At 41.2% G+C, this 23,362-nt stretch overlaps 1 protein-coding gene across 3 annotated transcripts in view; it reads left to right on the top strand.

Moving 5' to 3' along the window:
• Nucleotides 1–3,912: 3,912 nt before the first annotated feature.
• The window catches only part of DGKH (diacylglycerol kinase eta), a 192,514-nt gene continuing 173,064 nt past the window's right edge, over nt 3,913–23,362 (top strand). Inside the window, exons 1-2 of one of the 3 annotated variants that reach the window (XM_080376826.1) lie at nt 3,913–14,568; nt 17,052–22,881. In XM_080376826.1, the coding sequence (XP_080232952.1) occupies nt 22,825–22,881 (57 nt within the window). In that variant the 5' untranslated portion in view covers nt 3,913–14,568; nt 17,052–22,824. Of the gene's footprint in view, nt 14,569–16,869; nt 22,882–23,362 lie in introns of those variants that run through there. The other 2 variants (XM_080376825.1, XM_080376824.1) reach the window with 2 other exon arrangements.

Genomic DNA, 23,362 nt, shown 5'->3' with positions numbered 1-23,362 from the left:
CATGAATTGTAGCCCAGACAGCTGATACCTGGGGCAGTAGGAATAAGTATAAGCTTGAAAGATGCAGTCATCAGGGATGGCATAGAGGCATGGCTGTATATAGATTATTCAGTTATAATAATATTGTAGCCACACAGTACAAACAAAGAAAAAAAAAATTAAAGACTGCTGATACACAGAAGGGGTAATCCACTAGAGGGAGACAAACTGAAGAAACCATTCATTGCACTGAAATCACCAAAAAAAATGAAGTGGAAGAAATAAGAAGAGTGTGTACAATTAAACACAGTCATCCCTATTCTTATTTAATGATTAATTCACCCAGCATTCATGCTTGTCTTACTTCCTTGTCAGTATTAGGAAATTTAGATTTTAATTTTAATTTCTTGCTAAGTGTGTCAGTTTTGGCAAAACATTGCTGGTAAAAATACGACATCTGTATTTCACAAACCCTATTTCTTGGTACTGGAAAGATTTCTTATTGTTAACAAGTCCATGTGAAAGAGCCATAATTTAGATTCTTACTGTTTTTTGACAGAAGAAATGCATAGTGCAAAATATGTTTAATGATAGCAGTATTGTAGATTGCTTTTATAGCTCCAGGGGTTTGTAAACAATTAAGTAGCAATCTTTTAATTCAAGAAGATTGACAAACATACAAATTCTTCCTGACTAATAGGCAAAATAAAGGAATTTAGTACAAGACTGACCAACACTTAAAGTTGTGGTGGATTGACCCTGTTAACCACCCAGATGCTTACTCATTCCCTGTCTCATGCAGGAAGAGGGTAAATCAATGGCAGTGTGGGTGTTTGGCTCTTGGCTGAGGTCAAGACACCATAGTCCTTCCCAACCCAGTACAAAAGCCTTCCTCATCTCAACAAAGTTCTTGATGGTTTATCTGGTGACAGCTTATATCCTGGGTTGCCTTGAATTGCTCTAACCTGAGAAAATAGAAATTAGTCATCCAAGTTTGAGTAGACAACAGAAGGTCCACCTTATAGTCAAAGGAAAAAAATAGACACCCTGAAAGGGCAATTCATCTTGACCTGAGGCAGGTATCTCTGTTCAGATTAATTGTTCTCTTGAAAAGTCTATTTCTTTCTTATGGAAACTTTGCCTCACTAGCTCAGGTCTGAATGGGTTACTTCAGACACCCAAAGGCAGGTGAGACAAAGCCAACTGGCTGCTTACATCTTTATCTGATTTAATTGCTCCTTTTCGTATGCCTTTTGAAACCTCACCAGTGGTGTCAATTCTAGTTCAGTTGTGTCCCCCTTTATCCCAGAATTAAAGATTATCCCCTACTTTTGCTTTTATATTCTCAGTATTTTTCTGTGTTCTGACACTATTTTTAGTAATATGTACCCCTTTCTTCAGTAACAGCTATTAATTTTATTAGTTGTAGCCTGCTTTACTGGTTAAACTGTAGGCTAAGCAAGCCCAGCAAAAGAAGAAAAAGCTAAAAATTCATGTGACCTGAGCTAAATTTTCTCATGCTTCATATGCATACTTCCCCATTTTATAGCTAATCACTGTATGTAGCCCAGAGTATTTACACTCCTTTTTCTTTGCTGATCAAAAGGATATTTTTTGTTGAGGAACAGAAGGAAGACTTTTCCTTACTTGTCAGGACTTGATACAGATATTGTCCCACTTCTACCCAAGGCACATCTAATAAAAATCTGTTTCATTGTTTGTAACTCTTTCACAACATTTATTTGCATTGGGTTTTTTGGCACAACTGGAAGCTTTCAAGTTTTGAAGAATTGGAACTGTGCTCAGGAGAAGTAGTTGTGCAAAACCACTGTATGACTAAATATGCTCTTGCTATGTTTTATACCCATCCTTCTCTCCTTCCTTTTGTCTTTACTCCTTCCCTCCTTTGTCCCTTCCCCCTTTCTTCCTTCATTCCTTCTCTCCTTCATTCTTCCTTTCCTCTTTCCCTTCTCTCCCAAGCCTTTTAATGTGCCAGCTGTTTTTTTAACAGATGTTTCCCTCATAACCACCCAACTTCTCATTTTCCTACTTTTCTTTATGCTGCTTCTGTTTCTCCTGCTGGGCTGTATTATCATCACTACTCATGCATTGTGCATTAGAAAACCCACATCCAAATCTAGTCAATAGAGGTTAGATTCAAAAGTTGGTTTAAGGGCAGGTCTTAATCCCAGTTTACTGAAGTCAATAGCAGATCTTACCATGCCTAAGCCAATCACTCTATCCTAATTCAGTTCTGAGACTCACATTACAGAATTGCAGTAGGTTCTGAAACTTGTAACCTGAAAGGCAGGAAGTTATTAGAAAACAAGCTCTTGTTTTGCAGTCCCTCGTGGATAACACCCACTTGGATGAAGTTGCCATCTGTTGTTTTCTTGGATCATGTCAGAATATGTGAAATAAACTGGAAGAGAGGCAAAATGACAGACATATGCAAGTGGGCAATAATGGTTGGAAATCTACTGTTGAGGTCCTACAAAGCAAGGGAAGGATGTGAAATGTTATATGTTTGGTCTGGAAAAGACCTGTTGGGGCAATAAAGGTGATTGCACCAATCACCAAAATGTGGCTGGAGCATAAAGCAAGTTCCCTGGCTATAACAGATCCATCATCGTTGTTCTTTATTTTTCTCATTGTTTTCTAGGCATAAATGAGCTAAATGCTGGCAGTGGGAAGTGGAACCAGAATCACACTTTAGACCACAGTGAGAAGGACACAGTAGAAGAGCAGTTAGAGTAAATAACTTGTGGGCTTAATGCTGGGAACTAGAAGTGTGACATTCCCATTGGCAAAGCTGAGTAGTAACGAGGGATCCAGCCTGTATCTTATAACCTGTCTCCAGTTGCAATACAGGAAAAGAGAGGAAAAGTTGAGGGAGTTGCAGGGTTACGATCAGAAGTTTCATCAATTTAATGATACCATGTATATTTTAACTTAAATTTATTTACATTTAAGTAAAGTGGTTTAGGATTCAAAACCAAATGACATAAATTATGTCGGTGCAAATGAAATACTGTTTATCCCTGTTAAAAAAGCATAGTTTTCTTTGTTTTCCTCCCTTCAGCTATCTATATATTTATATATATGTATATAAAAGATACCTATATTATGTGCAATATTGCACAAGACCCAAAATTGGTATATTGTACAGAAAGTGCATTTCCTGAAAATACTTTCAGAAATGTTTTAATAGCAAATGCTTCATCAAGAAGTTATATCATGTTATATACAGGAAAAGAAAAACTAATACAGTGTTAGTTTGTCTGTTAGCTTCTGAATTTAAGCAAACACTTAATATACCAGTAATCTTTATTGCTGTTATGTTAGGCATGTCTGTAAGTAGTATTTAAATCTGATTCTCTTAAGCTGAAACAGTTTTACTGACTCAATGATACAAGCATTTCCTGAAAAAGAAGGACATATTTCCTGTATTTTGTTAATATTTGACAGTGCTGATCTTAAACCAGTAGCAACATGACACTGATTTGTAAGACAGATTTTAAAGTAAGGTTGAAATTCTATATTATTGTATCCCACATAAACTCATTTACCGAGCAACAATTACATAATAAATTACATTTAAAACCCAAAATAGACCCTGTTGTCTTTATTTCAGTCATAGAATTAGCCAGACTTAAAAAGACAGAGGATACTGCAGATGAGCTCTCAACTGACAGTGCTTTGTGTCCATGAGTGAAGTGTCCTTAGCTTCAGAGCAGGCAACAAGCAGAAGTCAACTCCATGCTTTGGGTTCCTCACAGTAGCAGATTTTGCCCTCAGTGCTTAGTTCGAAAAAAAAAAAACCCAAAACAAAACAAAAAATACACACACAAAAAAACCCCACCCCCCCCCAACAACAACAACAACAAAATCAACCAAGAAAAGCTTCCTAACTAATCTGCACAGATGGGACAAAGCTCACTTTGAGCTACTGCAAGCTTGTTAAAGTTAATGCCAGTATTTACAATGGCATTCTAGTTTCTGCAGAAAGACAATGGAAGGGAAAGTGCAGAAAGACAGGGCTAAGTTTGGGCTCAAAGAGCTCTGATGTTTACTTGATGTTACTCAGCAGAAACATCATGTCTCTGAACTTGCAGTGTATGAAGTCAAATTTGTGCATAAACCTTCACAGAATAATCCTTAGTCTGAGGTTAGATGCCTGACCCTGTCTGAGAGCACACTCACTAAAATAACTGGCTTAATAAGAGTGGAAAGAAACATATAAGCAGTATTTTCAGTAACAGGGCTCACCTTTTTGTTAGTTACCTTCCTTGTTCAGGATACAAGGAGATCCTTTTGCATTAACTGTTGCCAAACCACAAATACCAGAAAAGAGCCCCTCAACCATCTACTTCCCACAAAAACTAAGAGCATATAGCAGGAACCTAGACTGATTGAGAGATTAAAAAATGTGCATTGCAGTAAAATAGAACAGTGGGCTCAATCTTCTTTGCTTGCCTAAGCAAAAGTTTGATTTAGCTTGATCACAAGTTCTAATTCTTGTTACATGGAAGAACAATTTACTTTACAGAGGAGTCTTTCTTCCAACAGAAAAAGGTGCAAGAAATTCCAATGATGAGAGGTTAAGGCTAACTTAGATGGTGAACAATTTTTTCAGATTATTTTGTAAGCTTTGTAACCTTTTGATCCTTTTTTCTGTGACTCTTTACTGGACACTTACAGTGCTCAGGCCAGTGTCAAGTCTAGCCACTATATTACAGTGACAGTTGCACCAATGTCAGAGGTAATACAGTTTTCTATTATACAGTAAAGATTGTGTCCACCCTTACTAAGAGGATCAGGCTGAGAGCATATGTTCACTCTCTAGCTTCCATGACCTCAGATGCTTTGCTTCATTCTTCAAAGTATTGTTTTGTACATGGCTGCCCTAAAACTTGCATAGTTAGCTTATCAAATGATTGAGAGGGCTCAGTCACCTGTGTTCTGCATTATTTGTCGTTCCTGCAAACCATGTGTCATCTGGAAACAGTTACAATAGAGTATGCTTGTTTGCTTCAGAATTGCTGATGATAACATTATACTGTAGAGCAAGAGCAAATCCCTTTAGGACCTAATAAAGCAAGCCTTTAATGATAATAAGACACCTTTCAATTAGTGGATTTTTGAACCACTGATTATTACCTTGATTTTTGATTGTTCTAAATTCTCAGTTACCTTGCCAAGAGGTACCAGATCAGATGCCTTATAGACTGTACATGCATCCACACTTACTGTATGAGCTTTTGGTTTAAAGATTGCATCCCACACTACTTCTAGCCATTGTCTGGTTTTGTATTGTAGTCTCCCCAGAAGTGTGCAAGAGTGCTGGAGACTTGGATTCATACTGACCTGGTTCTTCCTAGGATTACATCTCTATGCCCTCCTGGCGAAAGGCTGTTTATTGTGCAAGGTAAAAAGCAGTTTCCCATGGACTTTGCTGCTGAAGAACCATTTAAAAAAAAATTAATCTAGACTTTGTGGACTGGAGACAAAATAGAATGAGAGGTTGAAATACAATTGTATCTCTAGTCTATGCAATTTTGATAATATTAAAGTTAAACATACAACAAATGTGTATCCCGTCTCTTCGAATCATATGGTCACTATTCTAAAGTGGAAAACCCCAGGTTTTAGTCCAGTGCTATCAGGTAGTCTTAGAATAAATGCTATGAATTTTGACAATAGTAAGGTGTGCCCCGGATAAGCAACCTAGACCTTCTAAAGTTCAAGGTTTCCCTACTGCCAGAAGAGGATATCATCTGCATGCTTTATTTTGTACTTGTACAAAATAGTCCCGTCATTTCTCATCCCCTATATAACTAGAATCTGGTATTTTTGCTAAGACTTGATGAGTACGGGCTCTGAATTTGTTTTGCCACCTCTTTAAATGCCATCTAGCTTTATACTGTCATGTTGTAAGAACTGGGTCCTTTTCCTTGCACTTATGAACAACTAAAACTACTTGCCTGCTCATGATCCTATGCATTGGGTTTTTTCTATTCAAATTGACTCCCTCCTTTGTGTTTCCTTTTCTTAATCTCTTCCCAGCATTGCACAGCCAAGGTGAAGTTGTTGATCGGTTGCCCAAGTAACCGGAGCCCGTATTGCTACATAGGTCATGGAAAGGTGAAGTGAAAGCTTTTTGTCTAGTACCTTCCCAAGTAGATTGTAAAATAGTCAGTTCGACTAATAATCTAATTTAAACCTCAGAATTCAGTTCCCTGTTACTGAGTGGGTTTGCTTTAAATCCTTGTTGCAAAGATTTGCAAACTCATTCTTTTGGTTAATAAAATGAACCATAAAATAGAAACCTCTCATTCTATAAATACCTATAAAATAAAAACTTGGAAATCGTATTTTATATGTACATTTATATATAGGTATATAAATTTTAGCAAAGATTAGTCAGTCCTATTCTGAGCTGCTTCTAATATTTTGAAATCTGTTTTTTTGCAGTAAAGTAAAAAGTGAAATCACTTTGTGTGTAGAAACCATACCAATGAAAGGGATAGTTTTAAAAAGTGTGGTGATAGACAAGTAGCAATGCATGATAATGCCAAATTATACCACCTACGTCATACCACTTGACACATGAAAGATATTTTTGTAACATACAGGTGAATAATAGGTTGCAGTCTCTTCCCTTCTTCTCTCCCTTGAGATCTAGAGTTTCTTGTGGGGGATGTGTCAGATCTAGCCAAAAATGTGGACAAAGAGACAAAACTTCAGTCATGAAGCACAAACTTATCTAGATTGCTTTTATTCTTCTGGTTGAGAAAAGCAATTTTTATCTTAAAAACATTCTCTCTTCCAAAGGGTTTTCATTCTACTTCTGTGCCAAACAACCTGATATAAAACATAAGTTATGGATTCAACAAGTCAGGAGCGGAGTTGTGTGGGTACTTCAGCAATGGTGTTATTCTAAAAAAGAAATTGTGTCCACATGAACTGATGAAAAGCAACCATAGTATTTGTGGGAGCAATATCAAAGATCACCAATTCTGTGTAACTTTAGTCTTGAATAAGATGTGACAGTCTTTGTTGACAGCTGGTTGGCTTGCGTTTCTCCCAAAATTGGAACAAAAATCAAGCTTCTCTGTAAAAAAAGGAGAAAATATGCTTTGGGTCAAAAGAAATATGTAGATGGGGAAGAATAAAAAATAATTTAGTGTGTTAAGACCGGTTCAATTCAGGTCTATTCCAACTTTTTCCAAACAATTAACATCTCACAGGCGTTATTTTCTAAGGGGAAAACTTGCTTAGAATTTTCCTTCTAGGTGAGCTAGGTGACAACATAGTCCTGTGTTGCATTAAAGAATGTTTTATTGTGTAGCATGAGGATGATGAGTTTTGACAAGTTAACATATTGCCTTTGAATAAAGGTGTTCATTTAATGGAAGGAGATGTACATTATTCTCCACACTCCCCTCAGTCTACAGAGACACTACCAAGAACACTGGGAGAGGGTTTTACAAAAAGAAATTACATTACACTGCACTTGTTGAAATCAACTGCTATCTTTGTTATCTGTCATCATCACATCACATTTGACAACCTATACTAGCAAGGGACACACCTGAGGACTATTGCTGTTTGTGCTCCCCTTTCCTCCTGTACCTGGGAGAGACTGCAATATGCATACTTAAATTAATGGCTTAAATTCAAGCATCTGAATGTGTCATGCAGGCCATTTAATTATATCAAGCTGGCCAATGAACATGGCTTGGAGGGGATGAAAATGCGTTCTGCATGCGTGAAAGGCAGCAGATGGATTTATTGACTTCAGATGCAGTCAGGGGACACAAAGTGACATTTTTTCTTTAAGAACCAGAAACAACAGAATTCACTAGTCGATGTGTCTGTGCACTAGCGCAACAGATTGTGACTGTAAGGTTTGCCTCCTTATGTACTTGCGTTTCATTTAAATTGGTTATTATCGTGTTCAATGTTTATGTTTCTATCCTGCTAATCCAATTTTTTGCAGTTTTTTGGTTTTGATTACTTTTAATCAAACAACCTGAATTTGGAGTCTGTTCTATATTAAAAGCTGCTGACTTCCAATTCTCCTCCACCTCAATGAATGTTTTATTCCTTCAGGAAGAAAATCTAAGACTTGAATCCTTCTAAGGTTATGTTCAAGATGTGGTTGTGACTACAGCAAAACCTAATGGATGGATGCTAGGCATAGGCAAAGAAAGAGCACAAAATAACAAGATTGGATTGACCATTATCCATCAGAAAGTTGTCTGGCATGATGCCTCTGCTGCCTTTCATGTCTCTCTAATTTTCTTCTGTCATGAACAAATAAAAATGGGTGTAACAACTTTGCTTGTTTTCCCTGTAGTTTCTGGGCTTACACACCTCTACTGTATTTTTCTAAACCATTTTTCCAGCTTTCTTCAAATAGAGGTACATTGTAACTGCTGTTTTATCACTCTGCAGCTCTTTTCTGCCTTTTTTTTCGAAATAGTTCTTTGTACTAAAATTTTCGATTAGATATTTCCTTGAGCTTGCAGAATAACCGTGACCTAACAGAAGTAAACAAATGAAACACCCCCCCCCTTAGGACTGAGCATAAACTATTTATGCTGCATTTTATGGATGCCTAAAAATCACTATGCAGTACCGTAATTCATGCATGAAAAACTAATTTCAGCTTCATTGCCTTCCATAGAGCTGCAGAAATGATACATTTAGTCTGATGATTGTGAGAGTGTGAAGAGTGTGTCTTCCTTAGATTCTCATTTATTTCTGTCTTCTTGTATTCACTTGCTTACTTGAGGTGCAAAGGAATTGGTATGGTTGAGTGAATTAGAAAGCTGTATGTGAAAAAAGAAATCTATATATTCTTTTCACATCTTTGCTGATGGGAAGGCTATGCAGAGGCACATAGAACACGACACCAACTGTAACGTACGTACAGACAACGCAATGACTGTTGTATATATACACTCCTCCTCTGTTCAGTTCCCATCTTCCCTTCCCTCTAACTAGGCTTCAGTAGATTTCCATTTGCATTCTCCCACCTTTGAAAAGCCATCTCCTTCCTGCTGCCTTCCACCGTCATACCTCTCTCCTCATTACTTCTACTTCCTTTACCATAAGGGATAAATACAGAATAACTGCGTGCCTTGGCCACCTTTACATTGCAGTCCCAGTCCCATGATAACTTTCACCAGTTCCGGCATACACTTTGCCCTGGAGAATTCAGTGGTGAATTCAGAAGCAGGAGGAGGTGCGAAAGGAGATGCCACTCTGCCCAAGTACAGGAGGTGAAGAGTGCGAAAGTCTGCCTCCTTATAGCAAAATGGGTTGGTGTGAGGGGACTGACCTTCCCATGCACACCTATAGGGTGAACCAGCTTTGGATGGATGACTGAGGTCATGGATGACTTCTCCCTTCTATACAGGGTGGCAGAGTCGATTGGAAAAAAAAAAAAAAAAAAAAAAAAAGAAGCTTGATGCACCCTTGACGGAAAGTTAGCTGATAAAATCAGTGATGAAGTACCTCTCTTTTGCTGTTTGTCCTCATTTCATTTGCTAAGGAAGAATTTTCCTGGGTCCATGTGATGCCCGAATTTAAAAATGTTCCCATTTTTTTGGCAGCTGCAGCTTCCTCAGCTTCAACAATTCAACATGTAAAACTGGTATCAGCACTAGGCAGGCTCTGCATGCTTTTACCTCACAATCTCAGAAGAAGCCGATCTTAATATCTGTAACTGCAGATTACTAAGGCTCCCTGAGAAAGTGGAGGCTACAGACACACGTGGATAACCTTTTTAGACAGGTCCGCTTCAAAGGAGTTGTATTTGAGACAGTAAGATGCAAATAAGCAACGTTTGATCTCACAGTAAGCAACCAGCTTATGAAAATAGGAAAATATAAATAAAACATCTTACAGCTTCTGCACAGCCCTGTTTGAAGACCCATTCAGTAACATCAGGTAGAAAACACCTGCTCAAGGCAAAGCTGGCAGCTCTCCTTCCCTGCCTCAAGAAGCCTCCCCTCTCTAAAAGGCACTGGACTTTGAGAAGCCTGGTAGGGCTTGTCTTCACCACCCCTCCCACTCCCCCCTCAGAAGATGTGGATAAGGGTTCCTTCACCCTTCCAGAGGCCAAACAGAAAGATTCCACAACTGGAGCAGAGTGGCCGAGGGCTGCTTGGAGCTATGGTGCTGTGGTGCGATTTTTCCCCCCATTAACCGAGCAGGGTGGTTTTTTGCCTGTTTTAATGTCAAGGGAGGTTCTGCAAAGTTCTGTATGTCAGTGTCATATTTGTCCCTGAATCTGTTGTGAACCAATGCAAAATAGGCTATTTGCGCAGCTTTTAGGAAGAAGTCAAATCCTACACGTTCTTTTTATACGCCTAGATGAATTGATGAAAGGGATTAATTGTATCCCAAAGACTTGGAATCATTAATCATCTCATCACTAATAGCAGCAGCAATGCTTTGCACCCCTTTAGACATCTGGTTTTACAACAGTTTCTCAAACAGATTATATTTTCTTGCCTGTTCAAAAGGTTTGGGTGCTGGGATTTTTTTCCTGCAGCCTGACACAGATTGGTGCCTGCTCATGGAAAAAATGCAGACCTGGAATTTGGATGAAACTCTGTTTCTCCCTGGGACCCATGCTGTAGGAATCGGTTCTCTGAAAGCAAGAGGGATGACGGAAGGAGGGATACTCACTGAAGAGCTTCAATACATCAGGAAGCAGGAGTCTTTACTTCCCTCAAGAAAATAACTCCACCCAGAAGGTCAAAGGTGGATGGCTCATGAACAGACGCTGCCAATGTATGGGTCAGGTTTTCCTTCCTATGGTAGTTGTGAGAGTGATGCTATGTGAGGTGGAAAAAGAGCTGGTAGCATCTCTAGGCGTGGCTTACATAATGCTTTCCACTGCTAGGGCCTTGTTTGAAAGGAGGTGTTTGGAAACACAGCAGGAAAATTCCTTTAAATACAGATGAGTTATTTTGCATGTCCCATGAAGCTCTGAGCACAGCTTTGCCACACCAACAAGGGAAGATGCGCAGAGAGGATCAGAGTGAACGGGGTTCATCAACTAAGCCATGTTCATGCTGACTGACTTCTCTACTCCTAGTCCATATGGATGGGAAGTAAGAGCCACTAGGAAGGGTTACTACAAATGAGGGTTATAAAAAAAATACCAAGTAGCTTCTAATTTGGTGACTAGCAAGTACCTGTAGTTGGAATGAATCAGGAGTTAAAAATAAGCCATAATGAGAGACTGGCTCAGACTGGGCATTTGCACAGCAGGCCCATACTGAGTTTGCGAAGCCTGCCTTAATTTTGGCATTTCTTACCTCTGTGACTGCTTCCTTTTGTAGCCTCAACATTCTTTTAAGGCAGTTATTCCACTGTATGCAATGCATAACTCATATTAGGAACTTATGTAGCTTATTTATGGAGGCACAGTCTGTCACTGGAAACATTGAATACCATGTGGGTTAAGGAATGTTAAAGAGGAGTCTCTTGAGGGACACATGGGTGGTATTCCCTGGAAAGCATCCTGAAGTATTTTTAGCCATGTATTTTCTCAATGTGGGATGAAAGTAAGCCAAAAAAAATAGGCAAGATGTATCCTACGTATTGTATATATTAGAGACTCTGCATTCTGAAACTACATGAGAATGGGAGCCCTTGGACCTCCTAGTAAAAGAAGAAAAGGACCATCAGACTTATTGCATATTTTTATTAAGTGGTGCTTTCAGGGGTCTTCAAAATGATACTCCGAAAACTACCCAGTAATGTGAATTTTGTGCTTTGAGGACTTGGCATGCAACTGTTCTAGCTACATGGAGGTTAATGCCTCTTCATAAAGACTTGAGCCTTTGTGGAGCCACATAATAAAAGCCATGTGAAATTCAGCTGATCAGAAGGTGACACTCCCTTGTCTGGGACCATTCCACACCCTGAAATGTGTTTTTAAAATTCTTTTTCAAAATGTAGAAAATGACATAGAACCTGATCTGGCTTTCACAGGGGCAAGTTCATCTACTGCCATGGAGATCAGTGGTCTCATTGCAGATTTCCACCACAAAGACTGCACTCACTATCTGTCCAGACTTCTTGAAGTCCTTATTTCTCGTGCTTCCTACATTGTAAATACTGATATTGTAATTCCAGACTGTCCAAGACATTCATCCTTAAAAATCAGCCCACTAGAATTCATTCCTATACTGACCATACTGATGTCTGTACTGCTGGCTTTTATGGAATAGTTCCTCCCAAGGTAATTTCAAAGCGTATCTTCGTCACCGTGCCTCCTTCCAGCTTTGAAAAATAATATAATAATTGTGGCCCAACCTCCAACCAACTCACCTGTATGGTTTCTAAAATTGTTCAGCCAGTTGACAGAGAAGTTACTAATCTTTGCAGATCATTCATTTACTATGACTACTACCATCCTTAAAATTAATTGGCATGCCCAGCTCACACAGTACCTTCCCAAATGCCAGAACTCTATGTAGGTCAAACATGAGGGAATTTAACCTCTTCCAAACAATGGTTGACATCTAAAGGGACACAACTTGACTTTGACGCAGGAAGTTCAGAGTAAACCATCCTTACCTCCAGCTATTTTCCTGTAAGTGGTCCTGTTTTGCCTGGAGATTTTTTTTGCTTTTTTTTTTTTTTTTTTTTTTTTTCTTTTCAGGGATCACTGGCAATTTCAAAGGTATCTCAGGGCCTGGCAGTGGACGGAGAGCAGGCACAATGAGATTACTCTTCAGCGTCTCCGTTTTAACTTTCAGTTCAGCTTGGCTCTCAAGCTGTAGTTTGACAATACAGTGAATCTGTTTTTTGGGGTACTTAGCATCGGATCGAAAAGCCACTGTAATCATAATAATGCAATATACTGGTACAGTCACTCCACTGATTCAGATTTGTTAACAATATATCAAAGCGAGAATTTGCCCCGGCAGATTTAACATAGAAGAAGTATTTTCTGTCTAGGCAGCTCTTAACTTCATGCTGTCTTCCTGCAGCTGGCATAAAATCAACATAAAATTATTAAGTGAATGTAAACACTGTGCTATGTGCTCTGGCTAAACCAACCAAAATGGAATCAGATGCTCTTGCCTGATTTCGATCAAATTTGTACTGTTACATGATGTACAGCCTCACGGAGCTGGTATTAAATGATCACAGAACTGTTGTTTCGGTAGCCTACCAAAGCAACAACTCTGTGGTTAGAAAGTCAAAGACATTTCATCTCAGCAACTGCTCTTTGCTTAGAATTACAAACACCCTCATCAGTGGAAGCTGTCATGTCTAATAAATAGACAAATTCAATCATTACCATCTGGGATGTCCTTGGGAGCATAAGATGGAAGATGCAGAAAACGTGCCTCAGCTGTATGATTGTTAATACTCTGGGTTTTATAGTGACCCAGACCTCCTTTAATGACAGAAAAATACTCCTTGGGGGCCAGGATGAGGATATTTGTATGCCCCTATTTGCTCTAATAAAATAGATTTTCCTCTAACCTACAGAAGATGTATTATATTTCCATGTTTATAAACTCAGAAGATTCCCTGGTGATTATCTAGTCAGTAGAGATTACACACTATATATACTATAGAAGATTTTACAGGCATAGAATACTGCTGGTTGATTATTTAGTTCTCTGTAGAGCAAGTCATAAGATAAACCTGAGTCTCAATGAAAACTTCTTTTAAAACAAAACCCAGTCTTTCATTTAAAAATTTTGAACCACAAACCTTAGTATGTTATTCCAATGATTAATTTATCCTTGCTTCAAAATCTGTCTTTTTTTCCATCCCTAATTTTAAACTTATAGTAGGTAGAGTTTCTGATCGCTCCTGTATAGAGTGAAGAACCCCCTTGACCTCTTTCCTATTTTGGGACCTCCAAGCTTTAAGTTATCTCTCAAATTCTCTTGTTCATCAGAACAAACTCCTTGAGTCTTTAACTATAAAGAATATTTTGAGGTCTTTCAGGTGCTTTGCAGGCTCTCCCTTGCCCCCTTTCTAAACAATAATCATCTGTCTTGGACTGTGGACAAAGACACCAGGTGCCATACCACAGCTGCATGTAAGTCAGTACCAAGCACAGAGGCAATATCACTCTCACAAGTACCAGAAATTCTTGTAATCATAGATCCAATTCTACTCATAAATCCAATTAACATTTGATTCTGGCTGTAGATCTTACACAGCTGATTAGTCACCATGACCCCTAAGCCCTTTTCAAAATCAAGGCATCTCCTAAAGGATCCCTCATAGCGATTAAACGTTTCTTACACACTTTGTTTTTAAGTGCCACAGCTTTGCATTTGGCTGTTTAGAAATATATTTGCTTATGTTTATATCACTAGCTATTCCAAATAATTTATTTCAATGTTTTGCCCTTTTCGTGATTTACCACCCCCTTGGTCTTCATGACATCTGCAAATATTATCACTTAAAGGCTGCCTGACTCTGATTCTTTCTCTGCTTGTTTCCATGGGATTCAGATGCTTTCATCTTAGAAGCTGCTGCCTAATAAAACTGGTTGACCAGGAACTGCTCAGTCTCTTTTATGTTCATCAGGTTGGTACTTTTCCATTCAAACGACAAACCTTTCCTCCTGGCATAGCTTCACCTGCAGGTCACAAACATGAATAAGTTTCACAGACTTCATGCAGCAAAAAAGGTTGGTTGTAAATTGTATCCCTGTTCCTACACTATATAAGTGCAAAAAAAAAACATAAAGCAAAAAGCATCTCCAAACTTTGTCCTTAATTTACCCTCCTGCTACTCATCTGCTCAAAAACGTATTTGCTGGTCACCGTTGCCTTGCTCCACCTTTCTTGGCGAGGGAAAAATTAGCTCCTCGGGTATCTCACAGCCCAGCAGATCCGTTCTCAGTGACACAGGCAGACAGACGGCTCTCCCACCCCACACAGCAGCCCAGCTGTGCCACGATCCCAGCACATCAGGGGGCCAAACGCGCCACCCCCCGCCACCCCATGACCTCAGGGCTGGTGGGACACACCGGCAGGCACACTGCTTCTTCCAGCTGCGGCGAGGGTTTTCCATCACTGTAGGAAAAGGCTCACAGGTCTTACTTCACCTCCCTGTGAAGTAAGGTTTTAGAACCAACCAAATTCCCGTCAGTTTGGTCAGTACTAAAATACTAAGGAGGAAGAAGTACACATGCCTGGACAGGCTCTTGTTTGGCAGCAGTAATGCAAATTTGTAAATCCTATTAATAAACTACTTATACCTGTAAGCTGTAGTAGCAATACATACTTGTTCATTACACCTTGTTGTAGGACAAATAATATCGCAATTCAAACTGTGCAAATCTTCAGTATGACAATGAAATTCCTTTCCCTAAAACCAAAGATAAACATTATTCACATGTGGCTGTTGCTGTGAATAACAAGATGACGGTCAACTGCAGAACATATTATTTTTAACATGTGCCTTCAATAAAAGTGTTTATAATACTCACCCCTGTACATTTCAGCTTTATTAATCTAAAATACACAGAAATGTCTCTTTATTTACTTTTTTATTTATATGAACTATACACAGAAATGTCCCTTTTATTCACTTTTTCATTTATCTAAACTAGGCTTGGATGTGTCTAGCCAATGTTAATTTAGAACTCTCCTATATGCTATGGCTATTTCATGGATTAAGGCTCTTTCTTTAGATTAGAAATACAACTTAAATAAGGTTAAAGTAGCAAAAATGTATTTTCTTTTCTGGTAAGTCATGTGTCATCCTCTCTTTATTAAAAACTAAAAATAGCTATGCAAACCATCTGATGGGATCTCTTGAACGGAATGTGGGAACACTATTAGAGCAATGCCAGAATTTCAACTCCACATTAAATAAGTTAACAGACTCTTTGAAAAACTTTGCAGAGCAATTTGTCCCTGAGATAATTGATTTTAAATCACAGGAATTGTAGTAAGAGTTAATTTAATCTTTTTATATTTGGCTCAATTACTAAAAGCATCAATTTTACTTAATACTGGTATTTATGGAGTTACTGACTTATTTGCTACTGTCAGAGAAACAGATCATCTTAGAAAAGTAAACAGACACATCCTTCATTCTCTGCTGTCTCTCACAGCCACCTCTTTTCCTTCCTTTCATGCTTTCTTTATAGATCAAATATTTCTCTTCTCAAACCTGTCAATTTGCAAGGTTCCCCAGTGAGAGTATATGCTTTCCGTGCGTGCTGGAGGTGAAATAAATGGGACAAACTGTATGCTTAAAAGTAAGCATATATACCTCACTGGCTTGGCCACAAAAATGCTCTGTGGTTTTCAGCACTACATCCACCAACTCTTGTGAAAACTAATTTATTTTTTTTCTATGACAGCAATATTGGGCTCAGTATTCTCTAGCTCATCTTCAGATAAGATCAGGACCATGGCCACAAGTCCATCTTACTTATTCAGGATGATCACATGGCTGTATTTATACTCCCCCACCACTTCATACACATCTTGCCACTTCTTCCTTTCATTTATGCAAGCAATAAAAACTCCACTGGCATAAGTCTGCCTCTCTTTCCTCTACTAAGCAGGAGTTTCTTTTGGAAAAAAGATCTGTTTTAATTTATATTTGAACATGTACCATGATAGACTGCAAGAAAACTGACCAAAATAGGAATTTTACATATTGATTTGCTGTAATTGGAAAGCACCCAAATATGGTGCTTAGTAGAACACATAAGAAGACAAAAGGAACAGCTCCATCTCAGTGCCAAGTTGTTGGGTGGGCTAAATTCTTTCCATTTTCCATAGAAATATTTTTGCCACCTGTTTTGTCCTTTTTAAGCATCAGGGGGGAGACAAAGCTTTTAACCCCCACTCCAGTTTTGCCGGGAGACAAAGCTTTTAACCCCCACTCCAATTTTGCCATTAGAAACCTTAGGCACTTAGGCATTTAAATAAATGTTTACTTTTTTCCCTGATCATTTCAGATATAATATATTTATTAATTTGTACGTGATTTTAAAGTATCACATTACTAACCCTTATGCTTACTATTTGTTTCTGTGTCTCTTTTAGAATAAATGTTTGTCAAAAAGTTGCATCTTCAAGGTCTGAATGAATTCAAAGAAGCAGATATTTAAGTTTGTGCCAGGTTTTGCGAAGTCCATAACCACAAGTGCAAAGCTCCATCAGAGGTATTTGGCTCATATGAAAAAATGTGAAGATACATCCTGTGTTTAATCAGTTGAGTTCTTGTATTATGAAATGAAACTTTTAAAAAAGGAGAAAAAGGAGGAACTCAGGAATTACTGATCCATCACATAAACTTCAGTTCTCCCCAAAATAACAATAAAAAAAAGTGCGTGCTTTGAAGATAACAGGGAGAAGTATAACAAATACAGGTTTTCTGAGGTCAAATAATGTCAAAGAAATTGGGCCTGGGGATGGGGTAGGTGCCTTGTACATTGATTTACTAAAGCTTCTGACACTCATGTGACATTTTCCTAGGAAACCATGTTTCAGCTGAAATATTCCCTGAAGCTCACAGATCCAACGACACACCATTGGGAGGAAGCCCTGCTTCACATAAACGCTGTAAGGATGTTTCAGTATCCTCATTTATGTTCAGGATGGTCAACAAAGGAGCATGTTTGTCACACCTGGACAAACCTAGAGTGATGTTTTTTAAGGTGAGGTCTAAGCTGGAGCAGGGGCACTGCATGTCAAGTGAGGCACAGGCAACACCTTTGGAAGTGTGAGCTGAGAGGTCAGTGATGAGAATGGAACTGGGCTGGTTTAGGGCAGAAATGTGTGACAACAGCCTCCAAACACACCAAAAGCTATCACTGAAGAGGCATGGAATGAGTTCTCCGTGTTCATGGGGGATGAGATAAAAATTGCAGCATGGCAGATTTAGATCATTCACTAACTACATCCTCGAGGAAGGATATAAAGCCCAGGCCATCAGGGTTTGAACAGACAATGCCTGTTGAGGACAGTTTGGATATGGTTGGTGCTGCCTTGCACCAAGAGGTTGGAATGAATGACTCTTTCCCATGATATTTTTATGAAACCATCCATGGCAAGCGAGAATGCCTTAAATCTGGTTCAGCAATATCCTTAAGTGAATGAATTAGTACATACCCTCAGCCAGTGGCACTGGCAGGGGTCATTAGTGAAGGTCAGCAGCAATTTAAGAAATGGCCACCTGCAGCCATCTGTGCTTTCATGCCATTTTTTCTGCTGGCTTTCAGGGTACCTGTTGCAACTTCAGCTGCAAGTCAGGGTGGCCAAAGGGGTGGGATAACAAACACACGCCACCCAGATGTCTCTGAATGAATTCCAGAAGGGAAAACATACTTCAACCCCATGAGCTCCATGTGCCACTCAGGAGGAGGCATCGAGGTGGCTACCCATGTCAGCAGAGCAAGCAGGAGATGCTAACACTGCAGGGGTAGAAACTGAGAAAAGCAAATAAAGCTGCTGGGAGGTGCAACGAAGTGGCTGGTAGATTGTCCTTCCACAGCTCTGCTGCTGCTCCAATAAATCATTTATTTCCCAAGGCTTTCTTCTCACTGCAATTTCTTTCTTCCTAAAGCTCTTTGTTTAGAAAATAGACAAATTTCTGCCATCTGCATATATAATTTCCCCCTTATAAAACTCCAAAGCCCAGGAAACTGGTTAAAAGCATCCTGTCTCTTACAGGTATGCACAGAAGTGGTTATTAGAGTAACCAGAATAAAAATACCAGTGAAGAGAGAATGCACATGGTGAAGTAAGTCTATAAATGAAAATTTAGGCTAAAGACATTTCTCATGTACTACATGTGAGGCAGACCCAAGCGGCAGGCATTGTAAACTGGGTGAAATGCAGAATTTCTGCAATAGTTTGGATGCTTTCACAAACAGAAGGCAGTGGATTTCAAGGCAGTTATCAGGATTTTACATATCATTGTTACTGAAAAAATACACTTTTATTTTTAAAATATTTTTTCTTAACTCATTCTGTTACTGCAGTTCTGTCTGAAGGGTTACCAGGTTGAGAAGCATGTGTGTTTTGCTCTGCTTTTAATACATTTATCACTTTAATGACCCACTGTGGGTTATTACTACCTGTCTGTCTGGCAGGAACTACCTAACTACCATGCTGATAAAATCCTACCTTCAAATTTTATGCAAAATTATTTAACAGGGGAAAAAAAAAAGGGAAAAAAAAAGGCCAACTGGCATGTTTACAGCAAAGAGAATGAAGAACAACATTGCCTTGAAGAACTTACTCAAATCAGCCTTGCATACAACGTGCCAAGAAAAGAAGGAAGTTTCATGTTAGCATAGATCAATGAAAATCAGTGCATTTTCGTTATGTGATGCATGCTGAAGGCAATGCTGGTGGAAAAATACAGAAAAGTGTAAAAAACCTCAATTTTTTACTGTCTTTCTACCTCACATTAGGAAAAAATTAGAAAGTTCCTGCCCCTCCCCCCCCCTCAAGGGAATAGAAATACCTAAAGAGGTTGGAACTCTCTTGTGGATGTCTAAGCACAGCATTGGAAGCAAAATCTTTATGTTTCAGTGTGTCCAATATATCCAAAATATTTTGCTTAAAAAGGGAGGCATGTGTTACTATTTTCAATGCGCTTCATGTAAAAAAAAGTCAATAATGAAACACTGGCTTTGTTGATTCACTTTTCACTGAGTCGTTAAGGGCAGGGAACAAGGAGAGACAGAGGGAGATGAGGCATCTTTGAACATAGTAGATAGAGCAGACTACCATGAAATTCAACCCCAAATGTCTAGACTAAGTGGAAAAACTTGAAAAGAATAAAACCCCAAACAATCCTAACAAACAACATTACTTGGAACAAAATCAAAAAATCAGAATGAAATTAAACCAGGGCCCAGGCTGTGCTGGAGATGTTGTGATGCAGTTCGGTAGAGCAGCTAGGAGAATCACAGTCTACTTCCGAGCTGGTTGCGAAGACTTGCCTCCGATGAGCTCTTCTTCCAAGCCAACATCCCCATCTTCTCAAGAGGACAGTTGGTCACTTCTTGTTTTAGCAGGCAGCTCTTCTACCCCTCGCTAACCAAGCTTATCCTTGCCTTGGGCCTGCCTTCAGTTCCCTTGCCCCTCTGTAAATGTGGCAGCATGCCCCTGAACAAAATAAATAAATAAGTTAATAAACCCTGTGATCCTGACATCTCTCCTCAAATTCCATGTCAGCTTGACAGAATTATGGTTTTCAGCAAAATGCTTTGCCCGTGATTTTCAGCCAGTTCAGCCATGCAGCCCAGAGACCTCAGTCTCGGCAGAAATTGTCCTCTTGGACCTGGTGAGCAGAGCTCACATGCGGGGAAATTGTATGGGGCAGGGCTCCTCAGCAAGGGCTGAAATCTGTCTCCTTCAGAGAAAGAAGTGAAAAATCAGATGTGACAATCAGGAGCCTGGAAGGGCAGGGCTGAAGTTGCATTGCACGGGTTTCATTTAGATCTACCAGGATCAGTGCAGTGGCTGATGTCTGTCCTCCTTATCCAACAAGACCTTGAAATGTACCTTCAACCTAAGTAGGTTGTTGTAATCTTCTGGGGCCTATACTAGCTTTCCACTTAAGGAAAGCAAGCCTTGAACTGCAGGGGATGAAATGAGGTGAATATAATTGCGTTATCTAGTCACAAGTGTAAGATTCAGGCCACATGAAACAGAAAATGGGTCTGAAGGCACAGCAAGAATCTGAATTTCAAGGCAAAAGGGTACATACAGTGCTTCAGCTGAAGTAACTTCAAGTGGCTTAAAGTTCCTGTATGAGTTTTCAGTTTTTGTGGTTCAGCAAGCAAGGAAATGCAAGGCATTAGCATGACATATATTTCATGGCAGGCCACTTTTGCCACAAAGCCCCATCATGGCCAAGGGTAAAGAGGCCAGATGTCGAGAGGCATAAACAAACCATCATGTGAGATCCTCCAGTGCATCATGAGGAAAGGAGGGGAGCTGACTAATCTTGCCCTGAAAGTCGTTCTTAGTGTAAAGCCCTTTACAGTATGACATTCCTCAGCAGTACCTCACACTTGGGGCAAAGGGAAGGAGACCAGACATCCTTGGACAACTGTTGCTCACCTTCAGAAAGCTTCCTTCCAAAAAGCAAGATGCTCTAAGTCATCTTGTTTGCTTCCTTCTGAGGTTACACTTACCATCAAAGCAGTTCATCAACAGACCGCTGATAAACTTATTATCAACAAAAACAGTTCCTTTTCTACTGGTAGAAGAAATGCAGCAATTTCAGTTCCTCAAACGAGCTATACCGCTGTGGCACTTCTGCGGGTCTGGCTGAGGGGTACATCATCTTAACTCAATGCAATTTTTTCTCCAGGCTTAGTTAAATGCACACGGAAGACTTAACCTTTTTTCAGCAACAGTGCTACTTTTTGTAAATTGCTGATGTGTTTTGCAAAAGCTAGAAGTCAGGTGGCAGTGTGCCATTTTTTTGGTATGAAGAAGCTTTAAAACACAAAGAACATGAATACATCTTTAAATAAAACTATTATAAATAAAAATTAATTTCTTTCTTGTGAAATCCAATTCCTTTTCTGATGTTTGCAGTAACCAAGTAGATGACCCAGGGATCACTTTTTGTAATCAAGCATGATAGCTGCAAATTCAAAAGGGCAGGCTGGAATGAAAAGGAATATAGAAAAACTGGGCTGAACACCATTGTTTTGGATGGTGTCTGAGTTTCATTTTCTCACTCTCTCTAGTCCCACTCTTTCACGTATCCCGCAATTCTGCGGCAACAGGGAGAAACAAATGAGTGAAAGCATTGAGTTTGTAGGATGTAGAAAATGCAGTTGAAGAGTTGGAATGTATCGATTGGTGTTCAAGGGCATGCTGGTAGCCACTAAACTGGGAAGACTGAAGTATGCGCACCGTGTATTGATAAAAGGCGTGATTGAGGGCAGAGCAATGCTGCTACCCCCTGGGGCAGACGGGGTGGCCCTGGAAATGGAAGGCCCCAGTGCCAGACATGGCCTACATGCCTGTGCTGTCATTTCCACGGTGTCCCAGCTCCTGCTTCTCTTGAGGTGCCAACGGGACCACCCGGTGCCTCTGGGGGGAGTGGGGAAGAGGCTGCCCAAAGGGTGTTAAACCGTGCGGCACTGCGTGGTCCCAGTCTTCGTGGGGGGGCAGCACTCCGGCCCCGACCGCTCCCGGGGGGCTCGGCTGGGAGCGGCGGGATGCGGGGGCGGCGGGATGCGGGGGGCAGCGCTGCGTGCGCGCTCGCTCGCCCGGGGCGCCCCGGGACACCCAGCCGGGCTCGTGGCGGCCGCAGACCCCGCTCTCCGCCCCCGCTGCAAGCCGCCGTGCCGTGCCGTGCCGTGCCGGGCGGAGGGGAGGAGGCACAGCCCCGGCGGGGCGTCAGCGGCTCCCGGCGCGCCAGGGGGACCCCCGGCGCCTCCGGGAGCGCCCTCGCCCGCGGCCCCGCCGCGGCGGCTGCAAACCGCCTCACGCCCCAGGCGATTTGCCCGTGATCCGCTGGGCTTCCCGGGGCGGGTGTGCGGGGAGCCCCCGGCGGCGGCGATGATGTGAGCGGCGCGGCAGCTGCAGGCCGGTTCCCTCGGGAGCCGGGGCTGAGCCCGGTGGCCGTGGGAGGGAGAGGAGCCGGGCGGGGAGGGAGGAGGGGGCCTGAACGGGGCCGGGGGAGAAAAAGGGAGGAGCGGGGCCGGGGTGGGGGGAGAGAGAGCGGCGCGGGGAGAGCGCTGCCAGCCGGAGGAGCGGCAGCGGCGGGAGCAGCCCGGCGTAACCTGCTCCGCCGCCCGCCGGCGCCCTCCCCGCGGAGGCAGGGACCTGCTCTCGGGTGATGGAGGAGCATGGTTACCCTTCCTATAGCGCCCGCAGCCCCGCCTGGGAGGAACTGGTAGGTACATGCGTGCCTCGCAGTTGCACAGGCATTTCCTAGCCTTTTTCCTGCCTGCATTGTTCAGCCGGGGGGTCGGGCTGCCATCCTTATCGCCCCCCCCCGCTTCCCTTCTTCCGACCCCGCTCTGCGCCAGAGCTCGGACGCCGCTCCCGTCCCCTACCCGCGGGGAGCGGGGGGTGGGAGCCTTTCGCCCCCGCCGTGTCCGGCCCTTTGCTGGCGGGGGGGCGGGGAGTTCATTGCCCTTGCCGAGTTTCACTGCCTGGGCTTAGCACCGAGAGCCTTGCCTCCAACTTTGCCGGGGGGAGTGGTGGGGTGGGGGGTGTTGTTTGTTGATACCATGAAACGTCTTCTCTTAGCACAGCAAAAGCAACGTGTCCAGCGTTGGGAGGCAGTTTCCAGAAAGAGACACTTTTTCTTTTTTCTTTTTTTTTTTTTTTTCCCTTCTTCTTCAGTAGCCAGGCTGGGAATCACTCCTGTC

This window comes from Falco punctatus (assembly GCF_963210335.1).
Source record: "Falco punctatus genome assembly, chromosome: 2".
NCBI classification, from domain to species: Eukaryota; Metazoa; Chordata; class Aves; order Falconiformes; family Falconidae; genus Falco; species Falco punctatus.
This window is presented reverse-complemented; position numbering and strand designations above follow the sequence as displayed.